Source organism: Narcine bancroftii, chromosome 12 (genome assembly GCF_036971445.1).
Source record: "Narcine bancroftii isolate sNarBan1 chromosome 12, sNarBan1.hap1, whole genome shotgun sequence".
Taxonomy (NCBI): domain Eukaryota; kingdom Metazoa; phylum Chordata; class Chondrichthyes; order Torpediniformes; family Narcinidae; genus Narcine; species Narcine bancroftii.
Window position 1 is genome coordinate 15,528,137 of NC_091480.1, and position 18,466 is coordinate 15,546,602.

General features: G+C 38.6%; 2 protein-coding genes across 13 annotated transcripts in view; one reads left to right on the top strand and one right to left on the bottom strand.

The window, feature by feature from the left end:
- LOC138746939 (ubinuclein-1-like) overlaps positions 1–7,593 on the bottom strand; it is a 50,313-nt gene extending 42,720 nt beyond the window's left edge. For all 7 annotated transcript variants that reach the window (XM_069905646.1, XM_069905644.1, XM_069905642.1 and 4 more), the window contains exon 1: positions 7,159–7,593. In XM_069905646.1, the coding sequence (XP_069761747.1) occupies positions 7,159–7,392 (234 nt within the window). In that variant the 5' untranslated portion in view covers positions 7,393–7,593. The remainder of the gene's footprint in view (positions 1–7,158) is intronic.
- Positions 7,594–7,767: 174 nt separating this feature from the next.
- glyr1 (glyoxylate reductase 1 homolog (Arabidopsis)) overlaps positions 7,768–18,466 on the top strand; it is a 38,741-nt gene continuing 28,042 nt past the window's right edge. For 3 of the 6 annotated variants that reach the window (XM_069905648.1, XM_069905652.1, XM_069905650.1), the window contains exons 1-7: positions 7,768–7,855; positions 7,980–8,016; positions 10,843–10,884; positions 11,744–11,823; positions 12,601–12,724; positions 16,500–16,631; positions 17,686–17,754. In XM_069905648.1, the coding sequence (XP_069761749.1) occupies positions 7,818–7,855; positions 7,980–8,016; positions 10,843–10,884; positions 11,744–11,823; positions 12,601–12,724; positions 16,500–16,631; positions 17,686–17,754 (522 nt within the window). In that variant the 5' untranslated portion in view covers positions 7,768–7,817. Of the gene's footprint in view, positions 7,856–7,979; positions 8,017–8,914; positions 9,154–10,842; positions 10,885–11,740; positions 11,824–12,190; positions 12,225–12,600; positions 12,725–16,499; positions 16,632–17,685; positions 17,755–18,466 lie in introns of those variants that run through there. The other 3 variants (XM_069905651.1, XM_069905649.1, XM_069905653.1) reach the window with 3 other exon arrangements.

Sequence of the window (18,466 nt, forward strand, 5' to 3'; positions counted from 1 at the left end):
CACTTACTGGGGAAAACAATTACTGTACTTAAACTGGTAATACGTAGAAAATGTTTTAACGTTAAAATCTGATGTTTCAATCAGTGGCTTGAAAAGGTCTGTGATTCAATAGACCTTAATGTCTGAAAATTGGCCACAAATTGCATCATTATAAAGATTCAGTTATCAATTGAGATCCAGTGTTTTATTTACACAGTTCTATCTCATGGACCACAATTCAGTTTTATCCTCAAGTATTTAAAATCTGTCCTTCAAGATGCTAAAAGCCACATTTACATTAATAAATAAAATATACACAATCATAAGGAACAAAAAAGTGATCTGTTTTTTTTAATACACCATCTACTTAGTACTATTAACACTTAAGTTGTCAGGTGAAATAGTGAGTTCTGAATGCAAAGACCAGCAAAGATTCTTGCAACTTGTGACAGTTTATGAGCTCCTCAACAGGGATAATGTCTTGTATTTCACTGTAAGCACAAATCATCTAACATCAGAATTGGGTTTTAAAACTACTGTGCAAGTGCACAACTTTTCATTGGTTGATTATTAATACAAAATGCTCAACAAATCACAATCAAACAGTAACAAAAGAAAGCTAGTTATTACTTTTGCTTGCATTTTCCAAATTTGAAGTAGGTGGGTGAGATGACAGTAGTTGAAATATAGAGAAAGTATCATATCTAATTAAACTAGTGGTTCTCAACCTTTTTCTTTCCACTCACATAGCACCTTAAGTATTCCCTATGCCAAAGGTGCTTTGTGATTAGTAAGGGATTGCTTAAGGTGGTATGTGGGTGGAAAGAAAAAAAGTTTTTAAAACGCTGTTTTAATCGAGCTGTTTCATAACTCCAAAGGAAATGGGCCAATGACAATTTTTCTCAAGCACAATATTTCACAACAATTGCGTCTCGAGCAGTGATTCTCAACCTTCCTTTCCCACTCACGTACCACCTTAAGCAATCCTTTACTCATCAGAGCACCAATGGCATAACGATTACTTAAAGTGGTATGTGAGTGGAAAGCTAAAGGTTGGGAACCACTGAATTAAAGTCTCAACTTGTTTTAACAATATACTTAAAGAGATTAGCTAAACAGTGAACTTAAAAATATAAAATCAGAACAGAGAGCATACAATACAGTATGGGCCCTTTGGCCCACTGTGTTGTGCTGACCTCCATATACCTACCCACCCTTTCCCCCCCACCCCGCAAAACTAAACTCTCCTTCCTCATAACCCTCTATTTTTATTTCATCCATATGTCTGAGTCTCTCAAGCATGAATGCAAAGGAGAACTTAAAAGGGAGAACATTTTTCTAATTGTAGCTGGGGAGATGTAAAAGCAAGAAACATCTTTTCATTCACAGATGAGGATTACAATGGTATATTCATTAAAGTTCATAAAAATCAGATGGTTAAAACAAATGTGAAAGATAAATTCCCAGATCTGAGGAACAACTCAACACCGTTCAAACAATATGATTTTTTTTGTTGTCCACATGGGATGCTTGCTATTATTAAGGACTCATTTAATTTAACTTTGAATATCAATTACCAAGCTTATAATGAATTCAAAGCCATTACATTTTATAACACATTCTTCATTTCTGTGAAAGGTGCTATTTATAGCTTGTATCATAGTGTCAGTTCGAAGCCCAAGCATTAAGCTCATGAATGCAGCTGAATGCATGCAATTATAGCTTGCATTATCTTCTTAATTTTGTTTAACTTGGATGAAAAAAAAACGATTCCAATTCTGGACTTTTAGTGTGGATCATGCCATTTGACATTGAAAATTTACTCACTAAAGTGTAGCCTATTAGAGGACTAATGAAGTAATACAGATTTAGTAAGATAATCCGAATGAGTTATCATACAATCTTGAACAAATGTTCCATGATGAACTAGCTTTTACCATTTTGTTTCTACAAAATTAATAATAAAACATAATGAAAAAGAGGATACATTGTCTTGCTTTTGGAAAACACTGATGCAGCTTAATGCCTCCTGAATTTTACCCAACGTATTTTTCAATGTGAAGACTAGAATGACACTAAATTACAATACTGAAATTCTAATTACTTTGATGCATTTTAAACCCAGTGCAATGAACCTATTTTGTGCATTTTATAGTATTAGAAAGATATTAATTTGAGCAAATCTAAATGCAACAATTATCACCAATCACAAAGGCAAAAATACCAGAAAGATCCAAGGAAGAGAGTGACAAATAGTATTGTGAGAAAGAACTGAGAGTGAGAGACAAAGGTGGAGGATGAGGAGGAAATAGAGTATGGAAAGAGATTAATATCTTGTGATTTAAAACAGTATTACAACTTCACCATCATAATTCTACTGTATTTATTTAGTTCTAATTTAGGAAACCAAAATTTCACATGACAGTACTTACCATATACCTGTACTACGACCAATGGAATAGAAGGAAAGAACACATTTCACCTCATTTGGTCAAAAATTACTATTTTTTTGTACTGTCAAAGATTAAGCATATACCAGTTACTTGAGACCCAAAGGCAGAGAGAGAAATCTGCTTGCTGGTCAAGCAATTAAATTTACTAATTTTCATTGTAGTGAATTTGATAACCAAGGTTCATTGAATAGAAACATATTAATACACTTTCATCACATTTTCTTGCACAAGCAGCATTTTAAGATTGAGAATGTCTCATTCTTTTTGGAATTCAGGCGAGGGCAATATTCCAGATAAATATAGGAGAATCAAGGAGAAATCCATGTAATCTCTTCAAGATGCAGCATGTCAAAGCATTATTTGGCATTAAAAGAAAATATGATTCAAGTTCATATTGTCATGAAGTTACATTGCAAATCATTAAAAATTCTAAAACTAAACTTTTAATAAATCTAATTTTTAGGAATTGCTGAGCTAAGAATAAAGGCAAATTATCCAAGGAGTCCAGATTGACGGTGGAAGAGAAAATGTCTTCCTTAAAATCAGTTTCTTGAAAGGAGAAACGTTCTTTGCATCAGACCAACTCAGGATCCATTCCTCCACATGACTCAAAAGTTTCATTACTACCTTTTCTACCTTGCACTCAGTTTCCTACTCTTACCTTTATTTTCTTGATGTCTCCACATCAAGAGATGAGTCAATGATAAACATCTTTGTAAGCCAATGCTACTACAGCTTTTCTTCTGAGTTGTTCCACCTTTATGGTACCTTCTTCAGTGATGACACTTTCCACACAAATGCATCTGAGAGGTCTTCCTTCTCTTTGAACTACAGTTTCCACCCTACCCGGATTAATAAAGCCCTTGATTGCATTGCGTCTATTTGCTTTACCCATTCTCATCCCCATTCCTCAGGATAGAGCCCTTCACCCCAAGATCCCCACTTTCAATCCACTGCTCTCTGCATTCACAGCAGTTTTACCCTTCTCCTCTTACCATTCACGACAAAAAGTCCTTTCTGGAGAAACTACAATTTACTTTCACTTCTACCCAATCGAGCAGACTGGAGAAATCACTCTGTGGAGCATCTGGGTTCAATCTACAGAGGTGACCAAGAACTTCTCCTTGCCAGTCGCTTTAATTCTCCATCCCACTCTGGCCTCCTGCACCACAGCAAACATGAAGAACAACCTTATTTTGTATCAGGACATACTGTAACCTTTCAGACAATATCGAATTCCATAACTTCCTCTCTTAGAATTTACTAAAACTGGCCATTTCTACAGTAAATCATCCACTGTTGGATGACTCAGTATTTCTCTCTCCATTAGCAACCCAGACTTGTTGAGCATGTCCCAAAGTCCTGCACTTTACAGTTTTCCTGTTCTTTTTCAAATTGCTTTCATTGATTTATCAACCTGATGACTTCTTCAACCATTTCCAGAGCATCTCTGGCCATACCCAATCAGAGGGTTTCCCCTTTGCTTAAAGAACCCTCCCCCATAACTTAAAACCAATTAATTTTCTCTCTATTTCCAATTCTGATTAAAGGTCCATGATTTGAAACATTAACTGTTTCTCTTTCCACAGATGCTGACTAACCTGCTGAGTCTTTCCAGCATTTTCAGTTTTATTTCAGATGTCCAACACTCCAGTTCCTTAAACTGTAGTCACCAAAGATCAAACTACTTATGTGAAACACAAAGCTAACATACAGAACACTGTATAATCACTTCTACAGACAAGAGATCAGACACTAGATATAGTATTCATGGTGAAGTAGTGAACTGGATTTGACAATAGCTGGATGGGAGAAGCCAGAATCATGGTGGAAGATTGCTTCTCGTATTGGAGGCCTGTGACTACTAGTGTGTGTCAGAGATTGGTATTGGAACCACTGTTGTTTGTCAGCCATATCAATGATCTGGATGATAATGGGGTAAATTGGATCAGCAAGCTTGCAGATGACACTAAGATTGGAGGTGTTGTAGAGGGATCTGGACCAGCTGGTAAAATGGACTGGAAAAATGGAAAATGGAGTTTAATGCAGACAAGTGTGAGGTGTTGCATTTTGGAAGGTCAAATCAAGAAAGGACATACACGGTAAATGGTAGAACAGAGGGATCCGAGAATCCAGATATCTAATTCCATGAAGGTGGCATCACAGGTGGATAAGGTTGGAAAGAGAGCTTTTGGCATATTGGGTTTCATAAATCAAGTACAGGAGTTGAGATATCATGTTAAAGTTGTACAAGACATTGGTGGGGCCAAATATGGAGCATTGTGTACAGTTTTGGTCACCTAACTGCAGGAAAGATATCAATAAGATGGAAAGACTGCAGAGATTTACTAGGATGTTGCCTGGTCTTCAGGAACGGAGTTACAGGGAAAGGTTAAACAGGTTAGGATTTTGTTCCCTGGAGCGTAGAAGAATGAAGGAAATTTGATAGAGGTATGTAAGACTATGAAGGGGATAGATGGTGTAAATGTAGATAGGCATTTCACACTGAGGGTTAATGAGATACAAACCAGAGGACCTGGGTTAAGGGTGAAAGGGTAATGTTTAGGTGGAAGTTCTTCATACAGAAAGTAGTGGGAGTGTGGAATGAGCTTCCAGCTGAAGTGGTAAATGCGGCCTTAATTTTAACATTTTAGAAGAATTTGGACGGGTATGTGGATGGGAGAGGTATGGAAGGCTATGGGCTTGGCGCAAGTTAGTGGAACTAGGAAAAGAGATGGTTTGGCACAGACCATCTGTACAGTAATTGTTCTATGGTTCTAGGTCATACATAACAACAGCTGTTATGAGCACTGAAACTAGCAAGTAATAAATTACTTTGGGTGACTGACAAGAGAATCAGGGAGATGGGCACATGAGGAAGAATAGGTGCCCTTCTTCTAGATTGTAAGGAAATACAAGGCTAAGATTATCGCTGTACTGCCCTAAAATGTTTACCTCATTCCTAGGAGTGTTTTATCAAGCTTCTTAAGGGTCGAGTTCACTAAAGCTTACTGGCTAACTTGAATGAGGTCATATTTCAGGTCAAGGGCAAGAATTTAGTACTGAGATGAAGAGAAATTATTTCTGATGGTGGTAAGGAAGTGGACTTGTCTAATTGCTTAACAGGGAGAACTCTAACAGACAAATTGCTTCATATTTTAGAATGATGGAAAATGCATCAATGGGATGGCAGAACATGGCATTGAAGTAGTTAATCAACACAATCACATGAATGGCAAAGCAGGCTGAAAGGGCCAAATAGTTTATTTTCTATGGTTTATGTCTACATTTCATGGTAAAAACAAAGTCCTGGAAATGCTCTGCTGGCCATGCAGTATCTCTGGAAAGAGAATCAGAGTAAATGAGAGAGCGAAACAGCTAAAGTTGCAGAAAGGCAAGGAAGAGATAGGACAAATATCTGACATGTGAAAATTAGTCACTGGGGATCTTCCAGCATTTATAGACCTAGCTAGCTCAGATTATTGAAGGTGGCAAGAGAGAGAAAAAAAATCAAGAGTTGCATGAAAAATAAAGTGAGATGTAGGACAGACATGCTGCCAATACTGAATCAAAAGAAGATTGAAAGTGACCAAATAAGATGAGTCTTTAGATAGATGATTACTCCTAGGTGAAAGATGAAGTAGAACTTGTTACTTCTGAGACAAAGTAATCTAAATTTGTTAAATTGGCAGGCTGCATCATGCTCACACAGATGAGGAAACAATTTCTTGACCTTATCTTGGTCCTTGATGAAACAATACATTGGGCCAGAGATAGAAAAGTCAGAGAGAAGGTAGAATGGAGAATTGAAATAACATGGAAGTTTCAAGGAGTCTATAAAAAGTAAAAATTCAATTAATAACACTAAGTAGCAAGAACATCCAAACATTGATTAAAGATATTGCACCTGGCAACTTGAACCATAACAGTTAAAAAATAAACCATAACTCAAAAAAATTTTGAACACTATTTTGTTGTCATAAAACTTTGTTAAAAGCACTAATCTTTTCAAGAAACTTATAGAAAAATACAAACGCATGTATGCTTTAAAGTTGAAACATCGTTCTCACCCTTTTTACCTGCCAACAAATACTCAAAAAATCATATTATAAATCGTAATAAAATAAAAGACATGTGAAAGACTGTTTTTGCATCAGATTCCGGTACCTGCAATCTGCCGAACGAACTCAGAGTAAAGCATATATCAGTTGGAGAACAATGGTCCGAACCCTTCAAGAGCAAAATGACGTACTTTTTAATATGGGATAAGTCGAAGAACACGGAAAATAACCCCTTTAATGTCCATTTCAAAAGTTATCGCATAACTTATAATGAGCGCCAAAGATCAATTCCTCATTGAAAGTTTCCAGTTCCGAATTCAAACTTAATGGGATGCTTAAAGTTCTGAAACAAGGCCACGGTTTTCCATTGGTCACGTCAGCCAAGTCAGTGTCCACAATCTACCCTTCCAACTGAACCTATTGACGACCGTAATATAGGAAGAATGCATGGGTGAAACACGCAATAGAGAAAACAAAACTATTAATTTTATGGATCGATCGGAAAGTTTATGGAAGATTCCAATCGATCTTTTTTTGTTTGATAGGTTTACAAAAAAAGTCTTCACAATACATGTTTCAGGGGTCGGAGATGCAGCACCTCCGAAGTGAACCCAACTCCGATACTTAACCAAACTATGCTGCGTGGAGTACAAACGCCTCCTTACCTTTCGCACTCGCATTAACTCGGGGTAATAAAACTCGGGGCAACTCTTCTCGCTTGACTCGAAGAGAGCCAGAGTGTGGCGCGACGTGATCGCGACTATTCCACTTTTCTTCACTTTCTCTCCCTCCTCCTCCTCCTCCTCCTCCTCTTCGTCGTCCTCTTCTTCTTTCTTTTTCTTTAATAGAGGAGCCGAGACGGGAAGCGTAGTCAGAGAGACCCGCCGGGGTTCGGCCATGTTATGAGACCTACAGACTTCTTTCTCGTGGTATCGCCGCTTCTCGCCCGTCCTTCCTGCTCGCCTGCCGCTGCTGGCGCCGGTGTCGGCGACAAACGTGTTCGAAACGATCACAATCCCCGTCAACAGCAACAAAAACAAACCCCACAAACTTCGGCCGCCGCCATCTTCCCGACTTGCGCGCCGTCCTGCGCATGCGCACCCACCGACGCCGGAGGGAATTTTTTCAAAAGCTCCCAGCGTCAATATTTTCTTTTCAAAAAACTCGCCGGATTCCACTAAAGTGCCCGAACACATTTTGGAAGCTGTCTGAATTATCACAAGAATAAAAGAGAAGGGATTGGGGTTGACCTCTGACCTGGAGTTGGGAGCACGTGAGAGGGTGGGGGCCGGCGCTTCTCGGCGGGCGATGGGCTGCGAGTAAGATGGCGACTGTGGGGTTACGGGTAGGCGATCTGGTGTGGTAAGTGCTCGTTCTTTTATCATCGGAGGTACTTTTTCAATTTAGATCGGTACAAATTGCCGTTGTTTTCGAGAAACCCTGACGTTATGATCGAAACGTGTTTCCTTCTCTTTACTTTATCTAGGGGGAAGCTCGGTAGATATCCGCCTTGGCCCGGAAAGGTGAGTCAGATGCATATGAATGCGTTGAAAATATAATCTAAAACTTCATACGCAGAATAACGAGATTCTAGATTTCCTGATGCTTAAGAAAGAGGGGAGGGGAAAAAAAAGTAACGTCGCTGTTTTGCTTTGGATTGGTAACTGGCCCAGAGAATCGTCTTCAAACAGAATTCGCTGGTCGTCTCGTTCTCCAATAAAATAAATCCTTTTGTTGTTACATTGTGATTTTTTTTTTAGGTATCATGAAAACCCTGTTTGATATTTGAAGGAATTGTTTGTAGCGGAACTTGGTGTTTTCAGTGATTTTAATTTCTAATGGCATTTATAGATATAAACAACTTGATCTAAATTTGAGTATTTCGTGCAACTGGATGCTTGGCTTCCTTATTGGAAGACCACCGTGCAGATTGGGAACAACTTCTCACTGGCAATCAACACAGGTGCACCTCAATGAACCTCACTGTTCTCTCTCTCTCTCTCTCTCTCTCTCTCTCGAGACTCCCATCACTTTGTGTCGAGGCACCATTCAAATGCCGTCTACAAATTTGTGATGACACCACAGTTGGTAGAATCACAGACTGCAATAAGGAAGTGTACAGGAGTGAGATAAATCAGCTGGTTGAGTGGTGTCGCAACAACAACCTTGCATTCATCGTTCACAAAACTAAGGAATTGATTGTGGACTTTAGGAAAGGGAAGCCAGGAGAACACAAACCAGTCCTCCTCAAGGGGGGTTGACAGTGAAAAGGACTTCAAATTTCTGGATGTCAGCATCTCTGAAGATCTATCCTGGGGCCTTCATATCAGTGCAAATATGAAGAAGGCTCATCAGCAGCTATATTTCATTGTGTTTAAGATTGTTTGGTATGTCATCAAAGACTCTTGGAAATTTCTGCAGGTGTCCTGTGGAGAGCATTCTGACTGGTTGCATCACTCTCTGGTATGGAGGTGCCAATGCACAGGACAGGAAGAGGCTACAGAGAGTTGTGAACTTCCACTCCATCGAGGACAACTACAAGAGGTGGTGTCTCAAGAAAGCAGTCTCTGTCAACAAGGAACTTCACCACCCAGCCATGCTCTCTCTCACTGCTACCATCAGGAAGGAGGTTATAGGACCGTGAAGGCAAATACCCAATGGTACAAAACAACTTCTTCCACTCTCATCAGGTTTTTGAATGAACAATGAACCACAGACAATACCTTGCTTTTATTTTCTCTCTTTGTGCACTAATTTATAGATATTGTTTGCACCTGTAATACACAATAATGTTGCTGCAAAACAACAAATTTTGAAACCTGTTCGTGACCTTTCCATTTAAGTTGTATAATACGTTTCCTGTTGCTTTGTCCCTTTTGTGTAAGCCATGTTGTTATGTGTGTTTATCACAAAATACTTTATATAGTGAGTAGTTTTCGACTGCAAACAATCAAATCTGTAACATTCATACAGTTGGTTTCAGTGAACTCCTGTTGCTGTTTTATGTAAAATAAATTATAATGATCTAAACTGAAAATGACTATCCCTGTAACAAGGAGAGAATCAGTTGAACCTTGGAGTTACTGAAAAAAATGAGGAACTATGGAGTGAGCATTGACTGAAGCAGGAATCATTCAAATGTGTATGATGTAGTTTCAAAAAGAACATAAACATTTAAATTGGGATCCACATAATTGTTACAAGAAGTTAAGGAACATAATGCCATTTATGTTTGGCTACTAATCTAGATATGGAATCTTGGAAATGAACTGTCCCTTTAATTTTTAATGATCATCAGAACTGAGATTTGGAATGAGTTGGGAGTGTTGAAATAAAACATTATACAATAAAATAGCACTCAATCAATGGAAACTCAAGCAGCTGGCAAAAGTTGAGAAAATAAATATTTTTTTTTAGAAAAATACAGTTTTAAATAAAAGTAAATGATCTCCGAAGAAACACACATCCCCTTGGGAGCAAACATTCAGCCAGCGGAGTGCCCAGTCATGCTACACAGCATCTGTTTGAATAAAGTGTCAATGTTTTTTTAAAATAAAATGAATGGAGAGCTGGCTGATGCTAGTTGCCGCTGGAACGACTCTCCCAAAGTGTCTCCCTATCCCTGCCTGGTAAGGCTCTATCTTTGTTAGTATTAGGTATATTAGTAAAGTTTTTATCTTTAAACCTGGGGGAGGGCAGGTTAATTATGTTGGTGGATCAGTTAGCACAGTGCCAGTGATTGGGGTTTGAATTTAAAGGAAGGTGCACTGAGGGTCTGACCAGGACACTGGGAGGGAGGTGAGTCAGGTTGCGCTGAGGGCCTGACTGGGATATCAGGCTGAAGAGCCAGTTGATGCTGCTAGGGCGACTCTCCCAAAGTGTCACTCTATCCCTGTCTAGTAAGTGTCTTTATTAGGATGTAAGGCTTGATCTGTAAACTCGGGGGTGGTAATTATGACAGCAGCGCGGCTAGCGTAATGCTGTTACTGTGTCAGTGATTGGGATTTAAGTTTGTTATGGGAATTATTAAAGTGAACTTTACATAATTAAAGACTACAATACTGTTTTTATTTTCCCTAGTTACTTTATATTTTGCACTGCCTTTTGTCTTTTAAACGGTGGATTCTTAAGCAGGTGTATTAGTTTCGCATTGTAAGAGTGGGTCTCAGTCCACTAGAAAATTGGCATTTTCGGCATCCACGATCCCTGGTGCCAGATAATGGAGATTTTTACTCTATATGCCTCTAGTCAAGATGAATAATTCTCATTAAAATACATAAGCTGGATTCATTGTCTTGTACAAAATCTGGATCTAGAAATGCTGAATTTATTCGATCTGTTGTTTTCAGGGAAACAGGAAATTTGGTCCCTGTGACAAAGAAATGTGGCCTGTAAGAATTTTTAATGTACTCAAACTGCACCTCCTTTCCTGATTTAACAGCCTTGACACCTTTTCCAGTCCATACTGTTAGGGTAGGGTTAAAATCCAGCAACAAAAGTAGGAAGAACTGGACCTGGCAGTTAATGGGATAAAATATGAAAAATCACAGAGTGAACAGTTTGATTCAGTGATGTAAAGCAGTTGTGATGTGGCTTAAGAAAAAAACCTAATAACTAAATATTTAAGCTTGGTCCATGTTCAGCAATGTTAAATATTGGAGCATCAGTTTTGTAGAAAATATTTCCAAGTTGGCTATTAGGAGTTGAGTGGGTGAATGACAATTATTACTGATGCCAAATTTGTATAACTAAGCAAGTTGCAGAAAAAATAAGCCTGAAGTATGCTTATTTGTAAAGTTACTTTAGAAAAAGTATTGATGATTTATTTAAAAGGAATTGGGTTGGTTTGGAAGTTAATATTTTTTGTATTTAATGTGAAGCATGGATCTGAAGATGTTCTGTGGAAAGAAAGTATTTGCAACATCTACTAAATTATAATTCTGGTAATTCTGTAAATTACTTCAAAATCAGAAGATCAAGTTGCTATAAGACTATAGGCTCAAGCCCGAAAATATTTATCTTTGCATAAAGTACACCGTTTGACCTGCTGTATTTCTTCAGTATTGTGCTTTTACTTCCCTCAAGGTATCAGCGGACTTCCATGTTTCACTCAGAAGGCATTTATTGCTTTATCTTCATGAACTATTGTAGTTATGGCCAAAAGTTTTGATGCTTTACTTTCTCTTTATTGTGAGCAGTTTTTTGTTCTTTTTATCCAATTTAAAATATGTAAACTTTTTTTGTTTTAAGATTGTTAATCCACCAAAAGATCTAAAGAAACCACGGGGGAAAAAATGCTTCTTTGTAAAATTCTTTGGAACTGAAGACCAGTAAGTAGTTACATTTTTAAGCAAGAGTTTAAAGCTGGAGTCTTTTTTTTAAAAAAAAAGACCATTTACTGGTTGTTTTTAAGGATAAGGTTGATCTTTTGATGGAACAAAGTAAAAAAAAAAAAAAAAAATGCTCTTTAAGTGTACTTTAAAAAGATTATTCAATTTGTGCTTGTCTGTTCACTTGATGTCCAACAGTATTTAAGTTTTGAATTGCATTTCAGTATTTTTCATTTCATTATAGTTAATTTTTTTTCTGCAATTGTGGCTAAAGATTTGTTTTAAAAATTTGCTTTGGGAAATTATGCTAGAACTACAGAAGAAATTTACTCAAAAGTATTTCATGTAGGCAATTTGTTTTTTGCAGCATCAGCAGATTTTGGAAACTAGCGTAGGCCCTGGTGAGCTGTCTCATGAAATTCATGAGCTGATTTATGGAACTAGACAGAAAAATGTAGCTCCACCCTCCCCAGTCTCTTGTGCTCTTTAATTATTTCTCTGTGCATCTAAATTTTTTGATCACGCTTGTATAATTCTGCCTTCCTGAAATATTGCATGTTTTAACAGTAGGACACGACAATGGCTAATGGCATTGACCTGATGCATACAATATAATTGAATGTCATCAGGGCAGTTGCATGTTGTATTGAGGCACAGTAAATGCTGAATGTCTATCATTTGCTCTTTAATGGGGTAACTCAATAAGTCATTACTATTTTAGATTTTTTTTAAAATGAATTCAAAGGATATGAATCTGGGAATTAAATTTTGTTATAGTGCATGGATCAAAGTCGACCAACTTAAATCCTATCATCTTCACAAAGAGGAAATGATAAAAATTACCAAGGGAAAACGTTTTCAACAGGCAGTGGATGCAGTTGAGGAATTCATCAAGTCCAAGGTAAAACTGGTGAATTAAAAATTGGTTTTTGATTGGCTTGAAGATAGGGTAGAGAACCACAGGATGCATTAGATATAACTTCAACATTTAATGCTAACTGATTTCTATCTTAATGTTGCTTTCTTCTATAGTTCAATTGGGAACTGCCACTTCTGGTGTAGTTGTGATAAAATTTCCCCTGCCTAGTTTTCGAATCTCTGCACAGTGCTGATTATGCGCCTGCAAGCTCACACCAAGACAAAAGAGCAACTTGTCCGTGAACTACTCTTTGCAGACGATGCCGCTTTAGTTGCCCATTCAGAGCCAGCTCTTCAGCGCTTGACGTCCTGTTTTGCGGAAACTGCCAAAATGTTTGGTCTGGAAGTCAGCCTGAAGAAAACTGAGGTCCTCCATCAGCCAGCTCCCCACCATGACCACCAGCCCCCCCACATCTCCATCGGGCACACAAAACTCAAAACGGTCAACCAGTTTACCTATCTCGGCTGCACCATTTCATCAGATGCAAGGATCGACAACGAGATAGACAACAGACTCGCCAAGGCAAATAGCGCCTTTGGAAGACTACACAAAAGAGTCTGGAAAAACAACCAACTGAAAAACCTCACAAAGATAAGCGTATACAGAGCCGTTGTCATACCCACACTCCTGTTCGGCTCCGAATCATGGGTCCTCTACCGGCATCACCTACGGCTCCTAGAACGCTTCCACCAGCGTTGTCTCCGCTCCATCCTCAACATTCATTGGTGCGACTTCATCCCTAACATCGAAGTACTCGAGATGGCAGAGGCCAACAGCATCGAATCCACGCTGTTGAAGATCCAACTGCGCTGGGTAGGTCACGTCTCCAGAATGGAGGACCATCGCCTTCCCAAGATCGTGCTATATGGCGAGCTCTCCATTGGCCACCGAGACAGGTGCACCAAAGAAGAGGTACAAGGACTGCCTAAAGAAATCTCTTGGTGCCTGCCACATTGACCAGTGCCTGTGGGCTGATCTCGCCTCCAACCATGCATCTTGGCGCCTCACAGTTCGGCGGGCAGCAACCTCCTTTGAAGAAGACCGCAGAGCCCACCTCATTGACAAAAGACAAAGGAGGAAAAACCCCACACCCAACCCCAACCAACAAATTTTCCGCTGCAACCGTGTCTGCCTGTCCCGCATCGGACTTGTCAGCCACAAACGAGCCTGCAGCTGACGTGGACATTTACCCCTCCATAAATCTTCGTCCGCCAAAGAAGAGATATAAATAGAAGCAAAAATAGGTCAAACTGACCTTGAAATCTGTTGAGCAATTTCTTTAGATCAAGGCTGGAGCCAATGTCAAGTCAACCCATCTAATCTTGGTATCCATCATCTATTTTTACCATAAATAATTGAGCCCCTGAAACTTTCCGGAGTATATAATTCCAAGAATTATACAGCCTTGGGATAATGGAAATTGCTTCTTGAGAACATTTCAAAATAATGAATATTTTGAGTGTCTCAATGTGATTACGTTCTTCTAACAGTCTTTTCTGCCTCAGCTATCCTAAATATTCCAGGAATCTCAACGTGCTGAATGTTCACTCCCTCCATTATGAGTCTTAGCTTTTTTTTTTTAGAGAGACAAGATCCAAAAGCCATATTCCAGATACCAGAGCTCTATCTAATTTGAAGTGAGATTTCTTTCATACAGAATTCTCAAGCAAACTATCATATACCCTTTTGGTTTCTTATTGAATTTTCAGTGATTTGTGTACTGCAGGTGCAACACATTATCAAGATGACAAATGGAAAGTTTATAGCAGGATGGAATTTAAGAGCAGGGAGATTCTGCTGTAACTGTATAGGTACCCCTGGAATACGGTGCAGCTCTGATCTCCTTACTTGAGAGAAGATGTACTGCCTTTGAAGGTGGAGCAGAGGAGATACACCCGGTTGATTCTAGAGATGAGTGGGTTAGCCAATGAGGAGAGTTTGGGATTGCTATTGCTCGCTAGAATTGGGGGGGCGGGGGTGAGATGATCCTGTAGAAACAAATTAAATTATGAGGGATTTAGATAAGATAAAAGCTGGAAAGTTGTTTTCCTTGGTAGGTGAGTGGAGCTAGGGGGCAGAGACACAAGATTCAAGAGAGTAGGTTTAGGGCAGAGAGGAGAATCTACTTTCCCCAGAGAGTGGTTAATATGGAATTTTCTGCTCAGGGAAGCAGTGGTGGCTATCTCATTGAAAATATTCAAAATGGAGGTAGATAGATTATTGCAAAGTAGGTGAATTAAATGTTATGGGGAAAATGCAGGTAGGTGGAGCTGAGTCCACAACAATATCAGCCATGATCTTGTTAAATGGCAGAGCAGGCTTGATGGGCTGAATGGCCTAGTCCTATTTCTTGTGGGTGATTTCATTTTCCATCTTTTAAGCCCTTGCTTGTTCATTTAAAACTGTCTATGTCATCTTGAATTCTGTCTTCTTTAGCTCATGCTGCCACCCAGATTTGTATTGAGAAAAGTTGGATGTATAACAATTGATTCCATAATCTTGGGGTTGTGATGTCATGTATGTACTTGACACAGTAAATCTGAACTTTGAACAATGCATATCATTGATTGTGACCCCATTGTATCCAACTGATCACAGCACTTTCAACCCAAAAATAGCTTGTTAATACTTGCTACCTTCTGAAATATAGCGTGTGTTGGACACTGGTATATGGCTGTAAAAAGAAGTGATCGTATAGTTGTACTTAGAGGCGTAAAAATGTCAAGTGCAAGAAAATCCAATATGGGTTCACAAAATGGAGGCATTGATTGGTTTAACAGGAAGGGTGTAGAAGAATTGGTTTACTTTATTAAGGCAGGTGATTCTGAAGCCTTTCTGCTTCCCAATATTACCAGTTTATGGAAGGAGGATGCACAAAAGATGCTGGATTTGGAAGAAAAAAAAGGAGTGTGCAGGAGGAACTCAATGAGTTGAGCAGCATCAGAGAGAAAGAATGGTCAATGTTTTAGACATGCCTCTTTATCAAGGCATGGGTTTGTGCAAGTGTGGGTTTCATAAATAAAGGCAGCACAAAAAAAGGTATAATTGAACCTTCATAAAAATGGTTAAACCACAATTTTATTCCATGTATTTTAGGATGAGCAGGGCTATGAGTTTTGAGTATGAGGGTTCAGATATTCTCTTTGGAGAAGCTTGAGAATGATTGGATCTTAACTGACTTATGGAGGAAATGTGGAGGAGGGCGGAATGTTGAATTTCGCTCTGAAAATTCACTTTTTTTAAAAAATGGTGAATAAAACTCTCATCACTTTGTCTCAGAGGTATTTCAAATTTTAAATTGTTTCTCAGCTGTGCCTACTGTACTTTTGCACTGTCTCAGTGGGCTGCGATATTGCTGGCTGTTTACCTGCTGACTTTTGTGCCTGGTCATGTTCTCAAAATTTTTCTGATTTTTTTTTTTTATCAAACTTGTTCTATTGGTTATGTTAACTTTAGGTAACTAAGTAACTAATATGCTGGCACTTAAAAAAACTTGACTTGATACCCATAAGGAATCCTAAAGATGAGCACCTTAATTTCTATCTCTGAAAGTATGAACTGAAAAGGCCTTGTTTTGAAATGTAATTTAAAAAAAATCATATTGAGCTACCTTCAATAATTCAAATGGATAAGACTATGTTCATCAGGGGTAGAGTTGTTGAAATTTTTTAATTTATACAATCAATCCTTCACAAAATAATTATAATAAATTTCTTGATTATTGGGTTATCTTCTTTTTAACCCGATTATGTTTTAGGTATCTGCACTAACCTCATCAGAAGATAAAAGCAAACAAATTTCAACTGAAGATAAAAGACAAAATACCACCACAGCAGATGTTTCAGAGCACAATACAAGGAAAAGAGGTCGACCACCTAAAGAAGAAAAGGTCGGTAGAAGGATAGAAAGTTTTTTTTTTAAGTCTTCTTTTGGGAAGGGTGTTTTGATAATATTTCACTTTCTCTACACGTTAATTGTTCCTCTACGCCACACACATCAAACTCAGGCCCGCGGGCCAAATTTGGCCCGTGATATAATTATATTTAGCCCGCAAGATCATATCAAATATGTATTAGAGCTGGCCCGCTGACCGCCGTGCCAGTAGAGCGCATGCACAGCGAATACTACAAATCCCAGAATGCTTTGCAAATGCATTGTCATCAGCCTGCTAATTGCCCCCACCTCCTCTGTTTACTTTAATTAGCATCTGCGACCTGTCACCTAACTCACATGTAATAAACCCCTTACGAAAAATGGCCAAACGAAAGACAGAAAACAGGACCTTTCAAGACAGGTGGGAGGCAAACTGACCCCAGAGTTTGATGAACTTGCATCTAAGAAGAGATGCCAAGTATCTGGTTTAGACCCAGGTGCATCAGAGTAAATCATAGTGTAGCAAGCTAAGCTTGGATTAATATTTTCTTTGGTTAACTTTGGACTGTTCATAGTTGAAAGATTGGATTTTCATTGAAGCAAGTTGTTATTTTTTTGACTTGTTGGCTTGTGGAAAAAAATACATTTAAAAGGAGCTTAAAGGCTATAGAGAAATATTATTTATTGAATATTTTATTTCTCATTTGTTAATGCTTCTTCTGGAAAGAGTTTAACTAAAACTATTATTGAACATTTATTTTAATAAGAAAGTTTAATATTCCATATGTTGAAAGAAAGAGAAAACATGCAGATGTTGTTGAAAATTTTCAATAAATATTTAGTTTGGCCCACGACTTAGTCCAAGTTTTTAATTTTGGCCCTTTGTGAATTTGAGTTTGACACCCCTGCTCTATGCCTTCAGTGCACCCATGAACTTGTTATTTGCACACAAAAATAGCTTGTGAGCAGATATTCATACTTCAACAAATAGAGAAATTATATGATGCAATAAATTCACCCAAGTGCCATGCTTGGAAAGTATTTGTAATGTTTCTTTTTTGAAAATACAGGATGCTTTCCCTGAGCCATCCACAGTAAAGAAATTGGATACAAGTCCAATTGAAGGCTACAAATGGAAGGTGAGGTGTAAATAGTATTTTTAAAGATATTAACAGAGCTTTGCCACTTTGGCTCTAATTGATTGAAGAGTGATTTCATCTTTTAATACCCCCACATCATCCTGCCAAAACACCTGAGTTTTTAGCTGTGATTCTGGGGAACGGTGGCACTGATGGTTTAACTTGTGAAATTTCACAGGGTTAGAACGGTGCATTGAATGTCACTGATTTTATTTGGGGAGAACATCCGTGTGATCATTGTCAAGTACTCCTTATCCAAAATGCTTAGGACCAGACAATTTTTCAGTTTTTGGGCTTCTTCAGATTTTGGAACAATGGAACTAAGCATCAGAGCATCACCAGAATACCTGTATCAGCGGTCAAACAGCAGCAGGCTTTTTGAGCGCCAATTTGACACCACATGTGGAAATATCACATGAAATCATGTTTAGTACAGGTACTTAGCAAAAAAATTGATCTCTGTTTACAAAAGAAGACCACCTCCCCGCCGCCACCGGTCCCTGACACCTCCCTGCTGCCACCAGTCCCTGCTACGGTCTCTGCTTCTGCCTGGGAGCCCTCAACGAGGTCTTTGGTGTTAACAGCACCACACCCGATGTTCACAATGGAGTTACCAACTCCAGCTGCAGCTGATGCTGAAGACTTGGACCCAGCTTCGTTTGCCATCTTTGCAGCTTTTTTACTGTTATTGTAATCAAACTGGTGCCAACAG